At 45.9% G+C, this 18283-nt stretch overlaps 1 protein-coding gene across 1 annotated transcript; it reads left to right on the top strand.

The window, feature by feature from the left end:
* Nucleotides 1-3742: 3742 nt before the first annotated feature.
* LOC307208234 (uncharacterized protein) lies at nucleotides 3743-16301 on the top strand. Its single transcript, XM_079962844.1, has 6 exons — nucleotides 3743-4009; nucleotides 5402-5917; nucleotides 6978-7104; nucleotides 10510-10595; nucleotides 12754-12961; nucleotides 13095-16301. Exons 2-6 carry the CDS (start codon nucleotides 5804-5806, stop codon nucleotides 14585-14587), a joined length of 2028 nt encoding a protein of 675 aa, XP_079818970.1. The 5' UTR covers nucleotides 3743-4009; nucleotides 5402-5803; the 3' UTR covers nucleotides 14588-16301.
* Nucleotides 16302-18283: the final 1982 nt, after the last annotated feature.

The following is an 18283-nucleotide window of genomic DNA, read 5'->3' as shown; positions in this document are numbered from 1 at the left end:
TGTGCACACTTGAAAACGTTGGCAGCATTCGGATAAATTCAACAGTGTAACTAGGTTTTGGTGGATGCAATATTGGAATACTGAATGGTTTAGTTTATATAAAATATGCAGGGATTTATGCTATGTAAAATGAAACATGGAAAGAGAAGGGAAGTCATTGATATTTTAAGGTTGTTTGAATGAATACTTTAAATTGTAAAGCAGAAAATGTAATGTGTGTGTGTGTATATATATATATTGAAATTTGAAATTTTGAAATACTTTATTGTCACTTGTAAAATCTGTATACAGTGAGATTACACAAGCACCCCCCACTCAGCTCTCTTAGTCTTAATTCCCCTCGTTTACTGACACACACAGACACCAAACCCGAAAGTCAGTTGCCCTGTTGTTATCTTTTCATTCAGCAGCCTAACAGCCCATGGATAGAAGCTGAGGGCAGGAGATCAAGAAAGTGCCGGCCAGGGTGTGTATTTCATCCAGCGGATTCACGGGACAGCCTATAGTATCTTCTGCTGTATTCACCACCCTCTGTAGGCACTTCCTATCAGATGATGTCAAACCAGCATACCACACTGTGATGCAGTATGAAAGGACACTTTCTGTTGTTGACCGGTAGAAGGAGATCATCAAATGTTGTTTGACATCGTTCTTCTACAATACTCTGAAGAGATGGAGTCTGTTGGGCTTTCTTAACCACCTGGGTTGTGTTTATTTTCCAAGTGTAGTGTAGTGGTTAAGAGCAGTAGACTCGTAATCTGGTGAACCTGGTTCGCTTCCCTGCTCCTCCACATGCAGCTGCTGGGTGACCTTGGGCTAGTCACACTTCTCTGAAGTCTCTCAGCCTCACTCACCTCACAGAGTGTTTATTGTGGGGGAGGAAGGGAAAGGAGAATGTTAGCCGCTTTGAGACTCCTTAGGAGGGTAGTGATAAAGCGGGATATCAAATCTGTTAAGTTGTGGGCGAACATGTCAGACGACACAGCGATTCTTTAAAGAGCTCTTCTTTATTTAGATGCCAGAACAGAACTAGTTTGAGGAGCTCAGTCAGCCTGCTTATATAGAGCTCCAGAACAATGCAACTGTTGCCATTTTCTAAAACTATCCAATCACTGAACGTCACTTTTTGATCCTTCATTTGCATACAAAACTATCCAATCACTGAACGTCACTTTTCGATCCTTCATTTGCATAACTATCTACAGTATCCCCCTGCTGGCCCAGGGTGAGAACTTCAGTACATAACAAAATCCAAACTCCTCTTCACTGAGATAAACTCCTAGGAATTTAAAGGAAGAGACTTCACACACCCCTCCCCGATGTACTGCGGGGCTACTTCTCTTTTCCTCCGAAAGTCCATCTCCTTTGTCTTGCTGATATTAAGGTGCAAGTTGTTCCCTAGGCACCATGTAGATATTCTTTGGACCCTCCCCTCTATAAGCTGATTCATCTCCACCTGTTATTAAACCCATTATGGTGGTGTCATCTGCAAACTTTATAATAATAATGTATATATCTCTGTGTGTGTGTGTGTGTATGTGTGTTAATCTATATGTGTGTGCGTGCGTGCTAATATATGTGTGTGTGTGCGTGCTAATCTATGTGTGTGTGTGCGTGCTAATCTATGTGTGTGTGTGCGCACACTAATCTAATAATGGGTTAAATTTAGCAAATTTAAATGTAAAGAACACGAAGGAACATTCTTTCACCTCTGGTGGACCTGCCCTAAAGTGAAGGCCTTCTGGGAAATGATATATAATGAGTTGAAAAAGGTATTTAAGTATACCTTCACTAAGAAACCAGAGGCCTTCCTTCTGGGTATTGTCGGCCAGAAGGTGTTAAAGGAGAACCGAACATTTTTTATGTATGCAACAACGGCAGCAAGGATACTCATCGCTAAGAGCTGGAAAACTCAAGATCTACCCACACTGGAAGAGTGGCAGAAGCAGCTGATGGACTATATGCAACTGGCCGAGATGACTGGTAGAATCCGAGACCTGGGACAGGAGAGGGTTGAGGAAGACTGGAGGAAATTCAAGATTTATTTACAAAAATATTGTAATTTGGTTGAATGTTAAGAAGGATGCTAGATCATAAATAATTGCCCACCACTGAATTAGATCTGTATCTGACGATAAGTGAGATTAAGGAAAATATAAACTTTTTGGAGAATTGCTAGGTTTTTATTTAAATGAGCGGAGATAAGATTGCAAACAAGAGGGTAACTTGCTTGGAAATTTTTTTTTGTAACGATGTAAGTGCGAGCGGGAGACATGAGGGAGTCCAAAGAAGTGACGAAATTATGTTATGATATAAGTAATGTTGTTTATTATTTATGCATTTGTATTCAAAAAACTTTAATAAATATGTATATAAAAAAAATTAGCAAATTTAATATAATTTAAAACAAGACAGGTGGGCTTCTGTTAAGATTGCATGACACACAAAAATAATTTTTTTAAGGCTTTATTTCTGTATTGCCGGGGGTTGGACTAGATGACCCGTGGGACCCTTTCCCAACTTTACAATCCTATGATTCTATTTCTGAAGCTCAACATCAAAAAAACAAAGATCATGGCTACTGGTCCCATCACCTCCTGGCAAATAGAAGGGGAAGAAATGGAGGCAGTGAGAGATTTTACTTTCTTGGGCTCCATGATCACTGCAGATGGTGACAGCAGCCACGAAATTAAAAGACGCCTGCTTCTTGGGAGAAGGGCAATGACAGGCCTAGACGGCATCTTGAGAAGAAGAGACATCACCTTGCCAACAAAGGTCCGTATAGTTCAAGCTATGGTTTTCCCAGTAGTGATGTATGGAAGTGAGAGCTGGACCATCAAGAAGGCTGATCGCCGAAGAATTGATGCTTTTGAATTATGGTGCTGGAGGAGACTCTTGAGAGTCCCATGGACTGCAAGAAGATCAAACCTATCCATTCTTAAGGAAATCAGCCCCGAGTGCTCACTGGAAGGACAGATCCTGAAGCTGAGGCTCCAATACTTTGGCCACCTCATGAGAAGAGAAGACTCCCTGGAGAAGACCCTGATGTTGGGAAAGATGGAGGGCACAAGGAGAAGGGGGCGACAGAGGACGAGATGGTTGGATAGTGTTTTCGAGGTTACCAGCATGAGTCTGACCAAGCTGCGGGGGGCAGTGGAGGACAGGAGTGCCTGGCGTTCTCTGGTCCATGGGGTCACGAAGAGTCGGACACGACTAAATGACTAGTGTTTCCCAACCTTGTGCCTCCAGCTGTTTTTGAAATACAACTCCCATCATCCCTGACTAGCAAAACCAGTGGCAAGGGATGATGGGAATTGTAGTCCAAAAACAGCTGGAGGCACAAGGTTGGGAAACACTGGACTAAACAACAACAACAACAAATGATTCTATTCCCCCCCCCTTAAATCCTGTCGAGGGCCGCCCAAAAATGCCTCGCGGGCCAGACCTCCCTTGCCATAGACGAAACTGGTCCGATCGGGCCAACCTTGCAGGGTTGTTGCTTTGCTACGGAGCCAGCGAGCTGGCCGGGACAGCTCTCCTTTTCAGAGGAGGCCACGGTCGGCCAACCCTGCCGGCAGCGGACCTTCCGAAGCGCAATTGTCTGCAAGGATCGATTCGCTGCGCGCGGATTTCGCGTTCCTGCTGCTCCTCCTCCTCCTCCAGCCATGCAAGGGTGAAAACGATGCCCATGCAAGAGAGAGCGGATTCCTAGAGAGGAAGGACATATTTTTGGGGGGGGGGTGGAGGGGAGGAGGAGTCCTCCGGAGCAAAGGCGGCTCCCCCATCCTGCTTTGCAAAAAAAAAAAAAAGCCAGCCTTGGATTGCAGCCGGAGGTTGAATTGCACGGATGCATTTATTCGCTGCAAAGCTGACAGCTGGTTCCTGCTCCTGCCCCACTGCTGCTTGAACCGGGAGGTCGCATTTCCCCCACCCCCACCCCAAGCCCTCCCCGCACATCCCTGCAGGGGTTTCTTGCAGAGGGAAACTGTCCTTTGTCCTTCCCAATCACGTGAGTGTCTCTCTCTCCCCCCCCCCTTTTCAGTCTTTGGGTGCAATGTGTGGGGCTGGGGAATGAAGGGGCTGGAAGCCCTCCTTTTACCCCCCCAAGTGGGGATCAGACAGTGCCTTGGGGGTGGGGGAAGGCCTGGGGAGCACAGGAGAGCGAGGCAAGCCCCCCCCCCAAAAAACAGCACCCTTTCCTGGTTAGGCAAGAGGGAGTTGGGTATGTAGTTCAGCCCGGATGAGAAGCGAGTGGTCTCTCCATCCTTGGCACAGCTCGGGTGTGCCACCTGTCAGGGATTACTGAGCTGTGATGTCGGCGTTGCAGGGTGGGGGGGGGGGGCTGGGCTAGATGGCCTTTGGGGGTCCCTCCCGACACGACAGTTCGGTGATTCTGTGAAATCCGCAGAGCGCAAGGCTTTATCCGTATGCTCGGCCAATGCTTCCGAAGGAAAGCACAGAAGTGCTCGGGTCCTACCACTTTGGCGCGATTCTGCAGCAGGGCTCCTCTCAGATTCCCAAGTTCATGTACAGCTGATCCAGGATATTCTTTTTACGCTGAGGAGCTTTGCTATCTGGCATTCTGAGGGTTTAGCCTTCTCGGTGGTGGCACCCAGCTTGTGGAACTCCCTCCCATCAGATGTCAAGGAGATGAGTAGCCAAGCAACCTTGAGAAGACATCTGAAGGGGAAGCCCTGTCTAGGGATGATTTTTTAATATGTAATGTTTTATTATGTTTTTATGTATTTTGGGAGCTGCCCAGAGTGGCTGGGGTACAATTATTATTATTATTATTATTATTATTATTATTATTATTATTGATGCCACCAGGACCCCTTGGTGTTGCGCACTGGACAAACTCCCTCCCCCTCTTTCCTCCTGTCGGCATCTTCTCTTTTCGTTAGCAAGATGGCAGGCTAATATCTCCCGACAACCAAGAAATAACAGCTATAATAGTCCGTGATTGATCATGCCTGCTTTGGAGCAGGTTCATTTCCTCAACATCCCCATCTAAAGATGATGCAATGTGAGCCTCTTTTCTGGCCACGTCATACGTTTAAAGCACCATGGTGCCGGTTCGAACAGCTCTTGTTCCCAGAAATCTGGGAGCTGTAGTTTGTTATAAGGGTGCTGAGAGCTGGGGGAGAGACACCCTCCACCCCAAATTCCCCTTGCAGAGCTACAATTCCCAGAGTTTTCTGTGAAGTGGGATTGACAGTTAAACTAGCTCTGTGATGGAGAACTGGGATCTCTCCTGACAAAGCTGGGCACCCTTAATAACATTAATTTGGGTAAAACTGTCCCAGATTATTAAAGGCCTTATGGTAACAACATGCAACTGGTGGAGGTCCCTGAGCAGGTTCTGCATTGAAGAAATGTATTGTTCTTGTTGGCTTTTCAGGACCCACATTTTGGGCGGCCGATTTTGCTTTATGACCAAAATTGGCAGAAGAGGGAAATTGGCAGAACAAAATTGGCAAAATTGGCAGAACACCTTGGTGGCCCTGCCTTGGAGCACAGATGGAATAAGTAGACTCTGCTTAGAGAAGCTGTTCGTATCATCTGGACGGGGAGAAGCAGAGGATTCTGGGAAGGAACCGTGCAGAAGATCCTGAACGAGGAGGACGCCCTCAGCTCAGATGCTCAGCTCCAGCACTTCAGACGGGTTTCTCTAACACGGCCTGCCGAAAGGTTTGTGGCTGACTCCACCATCTTTGCCCTGAGGGACTGCGGCCAGAGTGATAGACACGAAAAGCCTGATCTGGTTCTCCTAGAGCAGTTCCTGGCTGTCCTCCCCCCAGAGATGGAGAACTGGGTGAGGGAACATGGAGCAGAGACCGGTTCCCAGGCGGTGGCCCTGGCCAAAGGTTTCCTCTTGAGCCGAGCAGAAGACATGAAGCAGGAGGAGGAACAGCAGGTACGATATGATAATCTTTATTGTCATTGTCCCATACAAAACAACGAAATTGAAAAAATCTACATCAGACATTCAAAAGCCAACAAGCCTGCTATCCCAGCTTGGTTAACCCCCTAAAAACTCTGATACCCCATAATTGAATACAATATACTCACATAGAGACTACCTTGTTGTTGTTGTTTAGTCGTTTAGTCATGTCCGACTCTTCGTGAGCCCATGGACCAGAGCACGCCAGGCACTCCTGTCTTCCACTGCCTCCCGCAGTTTGGTCAAACTCATGCTGGTAGCTTCGAGAACACTGTCCAACCATCTCGTCCTCTGTCGTTCCCTTCTCCTTGTGCCCTCCATCTTTCCCAACATCAGGGTCTTTTCCAGGGAGTCTTCTCTTCTCATGAGGTGGCCAAAGTATTGGCGCATCAGCTTCACGATCTGTCCTTCCAGTGAGCGAGACTACCTTACACTGCGTTTAAAACCAAAATCGCATTTGGATAGAAACTATTTCTCAGGCAGCTAGTCCTAGTCTTTATAACCCTGTACCTTCTTCCAGAAGGCAGAAGCTGAAAGAGATCATTTCCGGGGTGTGTACTATCCTGCACTATCTCTGCAGCTTTCCTATGGCACCTGGCAGCATAGATTTGATCTAAGGTGGGAAGAGTGCATCCAATTATTCTCTCTGCAGTCTTTATAACCCTGGAGAGCATTGTTTTTCCCCTGACCGTGCAGCTCCCAAACTGCACACACAGACCATAAGTTAAGACATTCTCCGTAGTACAATGGTAAAATGCCATCAACAAGTCCTTTGAGAGATTGTTTTTGTGGAGGCTTTTCAGAAAATATAACCTCTGCTGTGCTCTCTTCATCAGGTCTTTGCTTCATCTTGGTGGTTCCAGGGGGCTGAGAATATTTTCTAAGGATGTTGCCAAAGTGTGCAACGGTTGTCCACTTTTCACCCGTTCTGGAAGTCCTCCAAGGAGAGGACCGCTCATTTCTTTCCTAATCTCTCTCTCTCTCTCTGTCCCCTCTTTTCTCTTTCTGATCCTTGCTGCTCCTTCAACTGCAGGGACTATTTGCAGAAGAAGCCGTGAACTTTCCTGAGGCAGAGGAGGACCTGTCAGATCCCAGGCAGATGCCTCTCCCCAAGTGGTGGATCAAACAGGAGGAAGAAGACGAAGACGCTCCTTCGTTGGGTAAGGATTCACAAGACATTTCCCGGCTTGGGTCTTCCCTTCTTGAGTGGGTCTCTCTTGTTTTCCCTTGAGCCTGTGTCGGGGAAGAGCTGACTCCACCAAATGCTTAGCTTCCGTCGTTCGGGAATATATACAGTATTTTCTGGAAGGGCGATTTTGTGGGAATTAAACTCTAGTTCCCATAGTAGCAGACTTTTGTGGAAGACAGCCCTGGGTTATTTGACCATTTAGCTATTTATCTTTTCCCTCCTATAAAAACTACGCAAGACACTCTCTTTTAAAGTTTTTTTGTTGTTGAAATATATACCGTATTTTTAGCTCCACAAGACACACTTTTTTCTTCCTAAAATGTTAAGGGAAATATCTGTGCGTCTTATGGAGCGAATGCGTGGTCCCTGGAGCCGAATTGCCCTGGGGCAAAAACCAGATCATGCTTTTTTTTTTTGAAAGAGGGAAGTGGGTGTTGAAACAAAGTCGCTGATCGGGAGAGAGATAAGGAATGCTAGAGATAAAGGAGGCTGCCTGGGAGGGGGGAGGTAAAGACAGCAAACTTGCAAAGGGAGAAAACAGGAAGACTAAAGCAATAAGGAGAGAAATTAGAATAAAAGGAAGAGCAAAAAACTGCTCCAGTTAAGAAAAGAAAAGACACTAAGGCAAAAAAGAAGGAAGGGAAGTTGGAAGGAAACAGCTGATCGGTGGGATCGGAAGAAAGATAAGGGACCGAGGCTGCCTGGAAGGAGGGAGGTAAAAGCCCATGGATCCTCAGGATTTTTACATTGGGTCACCCCAAATTCACCATCAGATCACATAGCATGTCCATGGCTACAGTCTGCACCAAAAAAATCATGCATCCACTGTTTCCTGGGGCTGCAGTGGTGCAAAAATGTGGTTACAAAGCACAGATCCACATGGATCCTCAGGATTTTTGCATTGGGTCACCCCAAATTCACCATCAGATCACATATCTGCGGCCATAGCATGAACCACAAAAATCATACATCCACTGTTTCGTTCAGAATATTTTTTCTTGTTTTCCTCCTCTAAAAACTAGGTGCGTCTTATGGTCAGGTGTGTCTTAAGGAGCGAAAAATACGGTATATATTTTGATTTTCCAAAATATAAACATGCAACAAAATGACTTCCAAATCTAATGATTGAGATTACTCTGAACCGCCTGACTTCCCCCCATCCTTTCCACGGATCCTATTGATTCTCTTTCAACTGTATATCAATACTTCTCCAATTTTTCATCTTCCTAGATTATCTATACGTTCTGTTACATTTCAACTGTGTTTAAAATCCTGCTAATGTTTTGACCTGTTCACAATGATTTTGTATATAAATTATAAACATTTCACATTATTTTTTTTAAAAATTGTCTTCTTGATTCCTGAGCTTCCCAGTTAGTTTTGCCATTTAAAGTTCAAATAACATAAAACTTTTACTTAGTGTGCTTGCAGTTCTAACTTGCTGCTTTAACTGTTAAGACTGCTAACTGACAGTGCAACTAATAGTGGGGCAGGAGAGATGAAAATAATGCCAATGTATTTCACCCTGGTTTCAGATAGTAAAAATAATAATAATTTTATTATTTATATCCCGCCCATCTGGCTGGGTTTTTCCAGCCACTCTGGGCGGCTCCCAACAGAATATTAAAAACACCAAACATTAAAAACTTCCCTAAGCAGGTCTGCCTTCAGATGTCTTTTAAAAGTTAGATGGTTGTTTATTTCCTTGACATCTGATGGGAGAGTGTTCCACAGGGTGGGTGCCACCACCGAGAAGGCCCTCTGCCTGGTTCCCTGTAACCTCACTTCTCGCAGGGAGGGAACCGCCAGAAGGCCCTTGGACCTCAGTGCATGGATAGACAGGTCTAAGATGCCTGGGACCCAAATTTTCAGGAGCCTCTGACTCATTTACTATTGGAACTGGATTTTGAACCAGATGGGCCCCCTTTGGCCTGATTCTGAAGGCTCATCTTGTGCTCTTAATCCTCCATTAATTTGTTTAGAGGAACCACTAAACCTATTGTCTGGTTGTTTTGGTTTCTGTCGTAAGCCTGTCTTGGTTTAAAAGCAGAGCCTAAATCAGTGGTGTGCTGTGATTATTTTTCATAGGGGAGCATAAGTCCTAGAGGCGCCAGTTTGCAAGGGAGATTGCGGGGGCGGGGGAACAGACGTCATATTCGTGACATCTTTTTTAATTAATTAATTAGGTTTTTCAGATTAAAATTTTACAGTTACATATCCAACATACAACTTAAAAACAAGATTCCAAAGAATCTCCTGGACTTCCCTCCTCTCCTTTGTGGGTCCTATTAATCATTTCCTCCTGCATCTTTTATGTCAATCACATCTTTTACATCTCCATTGTATCCAAAATTCACCATTAAACTATGGTGGTACCTTGGTTCTCGAACTGAATCCATTCCGGGAGTCTGTTTGACTCCCGAAACTGTTCGAAAACCAAGGCGCGGCTTCTGGTTGGCTGCAGGAGCTTCCTGCACTCAGTCGGAAGCCGCGGAAGCTGTGTCGGACGTTCGGCTTCTGAAAAACGTTTGCTAACCGGAGCACTCACTTCCGGGTTTGTGGCGTTTGGGAGCTGATTTGTTCGACAACTAAGCTGTTTGGTAACCAAGGTACCACTGTACAAGTGTTATTCCAGTCCTGCTAACGATTTTAGCTGTTTACAGTGGTTTTTAAGATAAATTATAAATTTCACCATTCCTTATTAAACTTTTGGTTTTCCTGATTTCTGATTCTTGTGGACATTTTAGCCATTTCAGCATCTTGACGTCCTGACATCCCATGCTTGAGAATCACTCCTCCCTCCCTAAGCTCGGCAGAAACTTTTTTTTTTTTGAAAATAATATTTATTACTTTTCCAGCAAATTAAACACTACAAAAAAATGAACAATACAATACAATACAAAAACAATACATAACACTAACACATTAAACTAACAAACTAACTAACAAAACAAAACAAAAACAGTTTAAAACACATCTACCAATTTCAATATCTTATCTTTCATTCACTTATTTCAACGACCTCCTCGCACCTCCCTTTTTGTATTCCACTTCTGTTAATTGTTTCAGCAATTCCTTTCCATCTTCCTCTGTTTTCTATCCTATAGTTATCTTAACATATTCTAACCTTATTTTTTCCTTTAATACTCTAAGAATCTAAGAATCTAATAATCTGATTCTTCCAGACATTTTAGCCATTTCAGCATCTTGATGCCCTGATATCCCATGCTTTAGCATCACACCTCTCTAAGCCAGGCAGAAACTTTGTGGGCTTGGGGAAGAAGGCACACGGGGTCTAGCCTAGTCCCCTTAGTCTGCCAACTGCACACCACCAATCTAAATAATTAAGAAACTGGTCTTCCTGTCATCTTTGCAGGAGAAGGACTGAGGATTATTGTGGTGTCTCCTCCCTCGCCCCTTCCCAATGGCGGAGTGGAAGCACCTTCTGTGCCTCTGGAACAGGTAAGAGAAGAGGCTGCAGGTGAGCCTGGCTGCCTCTGTGTCCTGCACAACTCACTGGGCCTGGAAAAATTGTGGGAATGTCTTGGATAGCAGGAGAGGATATATTGATGAAATATTATCCTTCCTCACTCACGCTAGTGAGTCAGTAGCAGAATACATTCTCCAATATATTGCAGGAAACTAGTTGGTAGATTCGTTTGAATCTCTTTACTTAAGCAGTCCAGTCTAGGTGGTGCAGATTGGGTTTTGTTCCTGGTAAATTCCCCCTTCTTCTTTGTTTTATTCCATCTTGATGTATTTTGTTGTCTGCCGGCTCTCAGCCAGCAGCATGGGCTCATTCCCATATGGGATGAATTCAAACTCTGTTCTGTAACTATAAGCTAAAGTCTGCATTCAGTTTGCTTACTGAACGTCAGTAAACTTCTTATCAATATTTTAAGAGAAGACTGTTTTGTCTTTATTCTTTATTTTTAGGAGGGATTAAAGGGGAATTTGGGACGTGGGTAGCGCTGTGGGTTAAACCACAGAGCCTAGGACTTGCTGATCAGAAGGTTGGCGGTTCGAATCCCCGTGACGGGGTGAGTTCCCATTGCTCGGTCCCTGCTCCTGCCCACCTAGCAGTTCGAAAGCACGTCAAAGTGCAAGTAGATAAATAGGTACCGCTCCGGCAGGAAGGTAAACGGCGTTTCTGTGCGCTGTTCTGGTTCGCCAGAAGCGGTTTAGTCATGCTGGCCACATGACCCGGAAGCTGTACGCTGGCTCCCTTGGCCCATAAAGCGAGATGAGCGCCGCAACCCCAGAGTCGGTCACGACTGGACCTAATGGTCAGGGGTCCCTTTACCTTTACCTTTAAAGGGGAATTTACGAGGAACAAAACCCAATCTGGACAAAGCCAGATTGGATTCCTTAAGTAAAGAGATTCAAACGAATCTACCAACTAGCTTACGGCTATATACGGAGGAATGTACTCTGCTACTGACTCACTAGTGTGAGTGAGGAAGGATAATATTTTTATTTTTATTTTTAATGTGTTATTATTAAAGATTTTCTTGATTTACAAAGGTATGTGCAATGTCTCCCTCTTGTATTTTTTCCCATGTAACATTTTTTTTTACAACTCGGTTTCATTTGTTGAGACATTAGGAAGAAAAGGGGGAAAGAGGTGGAGTGGGGGAAAGATGGATGGGGGTGGGGTCGGTTGGCAATGTTTCTCTTTTATTTAATATATGTGGGGTTTTATGTCAGCGTCGCTTGTGCAGATTCTTTGCTGTTCACTTGTGTTCCTTTGGCGGCGAGAGAGGTTGGGGTTGGCCTAGGGTGTGGCTGTTCATTTGTGGTTGGCTATGGTGGTCTTTGTTTTCATGTGTGAGTGGGGTGGGTGGGTGTTTTGGATCAGGTTAGCCATATTGATTTGTATGCTGTTGGTGGTTTTTTGTCATTGTCTTGTTGTGCTGTGTGTGTGATAAAGGGGAGCCATACCGGCGTGAAGGTGTCTTCTTCTATTTGTCCCCGTGTCAGTTTCAGTTTATTGGTTAATTTTTCTAGTAGGGCTAATTCTTGTACTATTTGGTACCATTGCTCCATGCTTACTCCTGACAGGTCTCTCCAGGGTCTGATGATGATGATAATAATAATAATAATAATAATAATAATAATAATAGTAGTAATTTTTATTTATACCCCGCCCTCCCTGGCCAGAGCCGGGCTCAGGGCAGCTAACACCAATAAAATCACGGTAAAAACATAATAGGGGGGGAAAGGGGGGGGGGAGAAATGAAAAGAAAAAAACCAATTTAAAATACAGGTTAGAATGCAATTTAAAATGCAGCCTCATTTTAAAGTAGCTGATAAATCAAGACCATAAGGGGAGGGAAACATAAGGGTCAGACCGAGTCCAAACCAAAGGCCAGGCAGAACAGCTCTGTCTTGCAGGCCCTGCGGAAAGACGTCAAGTCCCGCAGGGCCCTAGTCTCTTGTGACAGAGCGTTCCACCATTCTTCCCCATCTGCTCTCATCCTAGCTGCCCAGCAAGGAAGCTGCGAATGTTGTTTCTGATGATTTAAATCTTGAAAGGCAGCTACATAAACAAGCTTTTCCTTCTCCCTCTTCTTTGCCATTCTCCACACAGAGATCACATTTCTTTTTATTCCCTGCTCAGGTGACATTTGAGGATGTGGCTGTATGTTTCACCGCAGAAGAATGGAGCTCACTGGATCCGAACCAAAGGGCCCTGCACCGGGAGGTCATGGAGGAGAACTGGAAAATGGTCACCTCCCTGGAACAGCGAGGCTTGGCTGCCCACGAAGCAGCAGTGCAGGCTGGGAGCAGTGAGGAACTCTGGGAAAGGACTGTGCAAAAGCTCATAGGTGAGCATCTCCCTTTTTTCTGTGGCTAAGGCTCCCTTTTCCTCGTAGCTGGTAAAGTCACCCTCCCATTTGTGATCTGCAGTGAATACTCCCTTTCTCACTTCAGTACTTACGAAGCTTCCTTTCGTTCCAGGAGCAGGGAGTCAGGGCGAAGGGGAACGCAGCGCGGCATCGTTGCCAAGAGCCCGACGCAAAGAGGGCAGAGAGCCGAGGAGGAAAGCGGAAGTTAAACAGAAAAGCAAGGAGTTGTCTGCCCGTCGAGGCAGCGGCGCCTGCGAAATCCCAGCCGAAGAGAAACAGGACAAGAGGAAGGAAAGGTGTCCGGTGTGCGGCAAAATGTTCAAATGGAAATCGAGCCTCGATGCTCATTCCAAAGTCCACACTGGGGAGAAGCCGTTCAAATGCCTGGAGTGTGGGAAGGGCTTCAGCCGGAGCTCCAGCGTGACGTCGCACGAGAAGATTCACAGAGGGGAGAAGCCGTACGAGTGCGCCGATTGCGGCAAGAGCTTCATTCGCCGGGACTCCCTCATCTCCCACCAGAGGATCCACACGGGGGAGAAGCCCTACAAGTGTTTGGAGTGCGGGAGGAGGTTCAACCGGAAAGGGAGCCTTATTTTCCACCAGAGAATCCACGCGAGGGACAAGCCCTACAAGTGCTCGGAGTGCGGCAAGAGCTACTGCAGGAATTCGAGCCTCATCTCTCACCGGAGAATCCACACCGGCGAGAAGCCGTTTCAGTGCCTGGAGTGCGGACAGAGTTTCAGAGAGAAGAAGAGCCTCACCGCTCATCAGGGAACCCACACAGGCGAAAAGCCCTTCAAGTGCTTTGAGTGCGGCCAGAGCTTCAACAGCAAAGGCAACCTCAATTTGCACCAGCGGATCCACTCCGGCGAGAAGCCGTTCCGGTGCCTGGAGTGCGGGCAGAGCTTCATCCGGAAAGGCGCCCTTATCTCACATCAAAGCATCCACACCGAGGAGAAGCCCTTCAAGTGCTCCGAGTGCGGGAAGTGCTTCCGGAAGAACTCGAACCTCGTTTCGCACCAGAGCATCCACACGGGCGAGAAGCGGTTCCAGTGCTTCGAGTGTGGGAGAAGCTTCACGCGGAGAGGCACGCTCAACTTGCACCAGCTGCTGCACACCGGCGAGAAGCCGTTCAAATGCCTGGAGTGCGGGAAGAGCTTCATTGTGAAAGGGTCCCTCGTTTCGCACCAGAGGATCCACACGGGTGAGAAGCCCTTCCAGTGCCAGGAGTGTGGGAAGAGCTTCATGAGGAGAGACTCCCTCATCTCGCACCAGAATATCCACACGGGAGAGAAGCCGTACACGTGCCCCGAGTGCGGGAAGAGCTTCCGCCAGAAGAGCAACCTCACCGCTCACGAGGGAACCCACACCGGGGAGAAACCTTACAGCTGTCTGGAGTGCGGGAAAAGTTTCCGGAGGAACGAGAGCCTGAAAAAGCACCAGAGGCTGCACCTGGAACAGCTGCCTTGGAACATGGAAATAGCTCCCATGACGACGCCGGTCCACAGGGGAGGAACCATACAAATGCTTCGAATGTGGGACGAGCTTCGGCCAGAATATAAGGATCACGTCACACTGAAGAACCCACCCATGGGGGAATCCTAGAAGTGCACACAGCATGAGGGGGAAGTGCCAATCTTCTTTAGATTTCTTATATTGCAGGGGGTTGGACTAGATGACCCCTGGGTCCCTTCCAGCTCTACCATTCTATGAATCTGTCGTTTTGCGATTCACATCCGAAGGAAGCATATGTAACAAAGTAGATTAGAGTAGTCGATGAAGTAGATTAGATAATTCCCCGCCCCCATGGACCACTTGATGGTCTTGACAAACCATTTAATTACAGTTAATACCTCTTGTTACATTTGCTTCAGGTTGAGCATTTTCAGGTTGTGTCCCGCAGCAACCCGGAAGTACAGGAAAGGGTTACTTCCGGGTTTCACTGCATGCGCAGACGCGCAAAATGACGTCACACGCATGCGCGGAAGCGGCGAATAGCAACCTGCACAGACGCGGGTTGCGTTCTGCTCATGTTGCGAACGGGGCTCCGGAACGGATCCTGTTCGCAACCAGAGATACCACTGTATTCCCCTCCCCTTGCCCGTTGTAGCAATTGTAACACACTGTGCTAGGTGCTGTATGATTTTAAATGGTATTTTAAATGCTATTTCATAGAAGGACAATTTGCATTTGGATCGCAATAAAAGACAATATAAGAAATAAAAGAAGCAATGGAAAATACAGCTAAAAATCAGTATGAATATTTAACACGGACATGCCATGGAATACCTGAACGAAGCTTGTGGACCACTGGGAACCCCTGGAATAGAGCTCTAGTGACTAATTGGACCTTTGCAGCCAACAGAGAGTCCACACGTGAGACTGATGGTAGATAATTGTTCAAATCCCTACAAACCCTGTATTGTACTTAGGGAAATGAATAGAGTCAGAATCTTACAAAGTGTAGTGTTTTGAGTAAGCATTTAACCTCGTCGCCTTTTGTGAATGAACTATCACTCCTAGTGACCTAGAGCCATGGGGGCTGGGGACTCAAAAGAGAATTTGGGATGCTTCAGTGGGGTGGCGGGGAGATGACTAGATGGGGGCAGTGATTGTGGCTGATAAAGCTACTATTGAGGCACAGAGGGAGAAATGGACTCCCTCTCTCATTTTATGAGAACTCAAGTTTACCTAGTGAAAACAAGCGGCGATGTTTAGTGAGAGAGAGAAAAGTGATGATTAGGACCATCATCTCATGCATCGATATAATGTTGTGGTTAGGTAGTTAACTGCTTCACTTTTTTGTGAATGAACCATTTTGTGGCTGGCGCCCATGACATCTTCATCAAAATTCCAAGGGTATTCATTGGCAAAAAAAAAAAAAAAAGGTTGATGGCGACCACATCTCTCCCTATATTCTCAATCCAAGCGTACAAGAGGCATTTATCAAGAGTTGGAGGCCGCAATCCTGCCAGCCAAGCAAACACACTCAAGGTGAATGAGAAGCAAGGCCATTGAAAGGTATAGGTTCTTATACACACCTGGGAATATTACTGCCTGGAGTTTATTTCCAGGTCGACATCTTCCAATGGACTTGTATTTTGTGGGACTTTAAATTGGATGATTCCTTACCCCACCCCATTATGCTTTTTATTTTTGTTTTGCAAGGATCAACCACGTAGCCCTTTTAAAGTAGAGATCTTTATCCCAGTCTGCATCTGTATTAGATTTGAAACTCATATATGGTTTTCTCCTTGATGCCTCGTAGGAAGTGATTCATAAATTAAAGTAAATAAAGTCCTTTCCATTGTTGAACAAAGAGGCACGAATCCCTGAAATGCACTTCTCTCTCTCTCTCTCTCTCTCTGTCTGTCTGTCTGTCTCCCCCTCTCCCTCCCTCTCTCTCTTTCTCTTTCTCTCCCTCTCCATGACAGGTTGTCAATCAACTGGCGTTTCTGGACCTGGTTCTGTCTGTATCCCTGCAAGAAAAGAGTTTGGACCCACTGTGCGTCTGATGATGTCACCTGGCAGAATTATGGCATCATATGATTTGACAGGCGGGTGCTGCCATTCACCTGCCAAAGTTGATCTGCAAAGCCTGGGATTGGTGGGGAGCTGGGCTCAAACAATAGCTCTCCTACTGACAGAGAGCCTCTTATGCAAAGGAGTTGCAGACCTCCTGCACACTTGCCCTCTTCCTGGCTTTGCAGAGAAGGCAAAAGGACTCTCTCTGCTCCCTGACTTGGGGGTCTCCCCACACATGAGCTGAGCAGACCCTCTATGCACCCTCCCCTGCAGGCCTGGGACTTTCCCCCTTCTTCCCAATATGGGGAAGAGAGAGACTTGCCAGATCCCAGAAGGGGCATTGAGCAGGGGTGTCAACTTGAATATTTTTTTTTTTTGGGGGGGGGGAGGTAAGCCCTGCTTCATAATAAATATGACATCATTTGGAATGAGTTTAGGCAGAATGCAGCAGGCTATTCACATCTAAAAATTTATTGGGATAATAACACTATATCTATTTATGTAAGAATGTATGGGATAGTACATTGCATTTTTGAACACTCCCCCCCTCTTTTTTCTCTTATTCATATCTTTGTTCGCTTTCCCCCCTTCTTCCCCTCTTTATTTCTTTATAATTGAATTTTTTCCCAATAAAAATATCAAAAAAATCACATGACATGGTGTGCACACACCATTTGAATGCCAATACCCATCAACTTTTGGGGAGCCCGGCCCCCTAAAATATATTTTCATTGGTCAAATCTTTTTTATTAAGTTTTACATTGCAAATTTAAATTCAAATATTAAACATCAACATCAAGGATTCCCTGAACCCTTTGACTCCCCTCTGCCCTTCAGTGGTTACCATTATCAATCTTTTTTCAACTGCTTCTCTTATTTTCTGTATTTTCCTTAATCCATTTTTACCATAATTTTTAGTACAATACAAGCGTTACTTGAAATCCTGCCAAAGTTTTTAGTTGTTTACAGTGTTCTCTTAAATACGTTGTAGATTTTCCCCATTCTTTCTTAAAGTTCTCCTCTTCCTGGTTTCTCCGCCCCCCCCCAATAAAATATTTTAGGGGTAGTCAGAAACCCTAAAAATATTTTATGGGGTGGTGGTGAAAGGACCTCTGTCCCTGTGAGTTGACTCCTATGGCACAGAGGCAATATGTGCAGAGCAGAGGCAGAAGCTGTCACCCCCCCCCTTGCAAAAACAGACGGAGAAGGGAAGGGATTGTGCTTGCAGCGGTTCTCAACCTGTGGGTCCCCAGATGTTGTTGGACTACAACTCCCATCATCCCTGAGCTCTGGCCTTGCTAGCCAGGGATGATGGGAGTTGTAGTCCAACAACATCTGGGGACCCACAGGTTGAGAACCACTGGTTGGGGGGTCTGCCCTCCCCACCTCTAGCTTTTACTGAGGGATGCTGCTCAGTGCTTTTTAACCCTTGGCAAGCCAAACGTGCTCAGCTCAGCCCTCTGAAATTTCTTGACAGTAGGAGTGAGACCATGTGCATCGCGTGCACCCCCCCCAAAGATGCTTTACTTAGGGAATTCTTTCAGCTGGCATCCTTGTGAGCTGTTCCTTCTGTTGGCTATTTAAAGAAGGAGCAGTGAAAAGGCTCTGCAAGAAGGAGGAACCAGAGAATGGGAGAGTTGGGAAGGGACCACCTAGTCCAGCCCTCTGCAATGCAGGTATTATATATAATAAATGTTCATAAATGTACCAACCAAGCGCATACATAGATGTGTGGACCACATGTCTGGAGCAGCACAGGAGGACCGCCCTGAAACC

This window comes from Podarcis cretensis (assembly GCF_951804945.1).
Source record: "Podarcis cretensis genome assembly, chromosome: 2".
Taxonomy (NCBI): Eukaryota; Metazoa; Chordata; class Lepidosauria; order Squamata; family Lacertidae; genus Podarcis; species Podarcis cretensis.
The sequence above is the reverse complement of the archived record's forward strand: the minus strand, read 5'-3'. Positions and strand labels throughout refer to the sequence as shown.

Excerpts from the sequence above, each read along its gene's own strand:
- LOC307208234 (XM_079962844.1), top strand. The coding sequence starts at position 5,804 with ATGGAGAACTGGGTGAGGGAACATGGAGCAGAGACCGGTTCCCAGGCG. Across the intron at positions 10,596-12,753 it reads CTTCTGTGCCTCTGGAACAG|GTGACATTTGAGGATGTGGC; the intron begins GTAAGAGAAGAG and ends TTCCCTGCTCAG. Across the intron at positions 12,962-13,094 it reads GACTGTGCAAAAGCTCATAG|GAGCAGGGAGTCAGGGCGAA; the intron begins GTGAGCATCTCC and ends CTTTCGTTCCAG.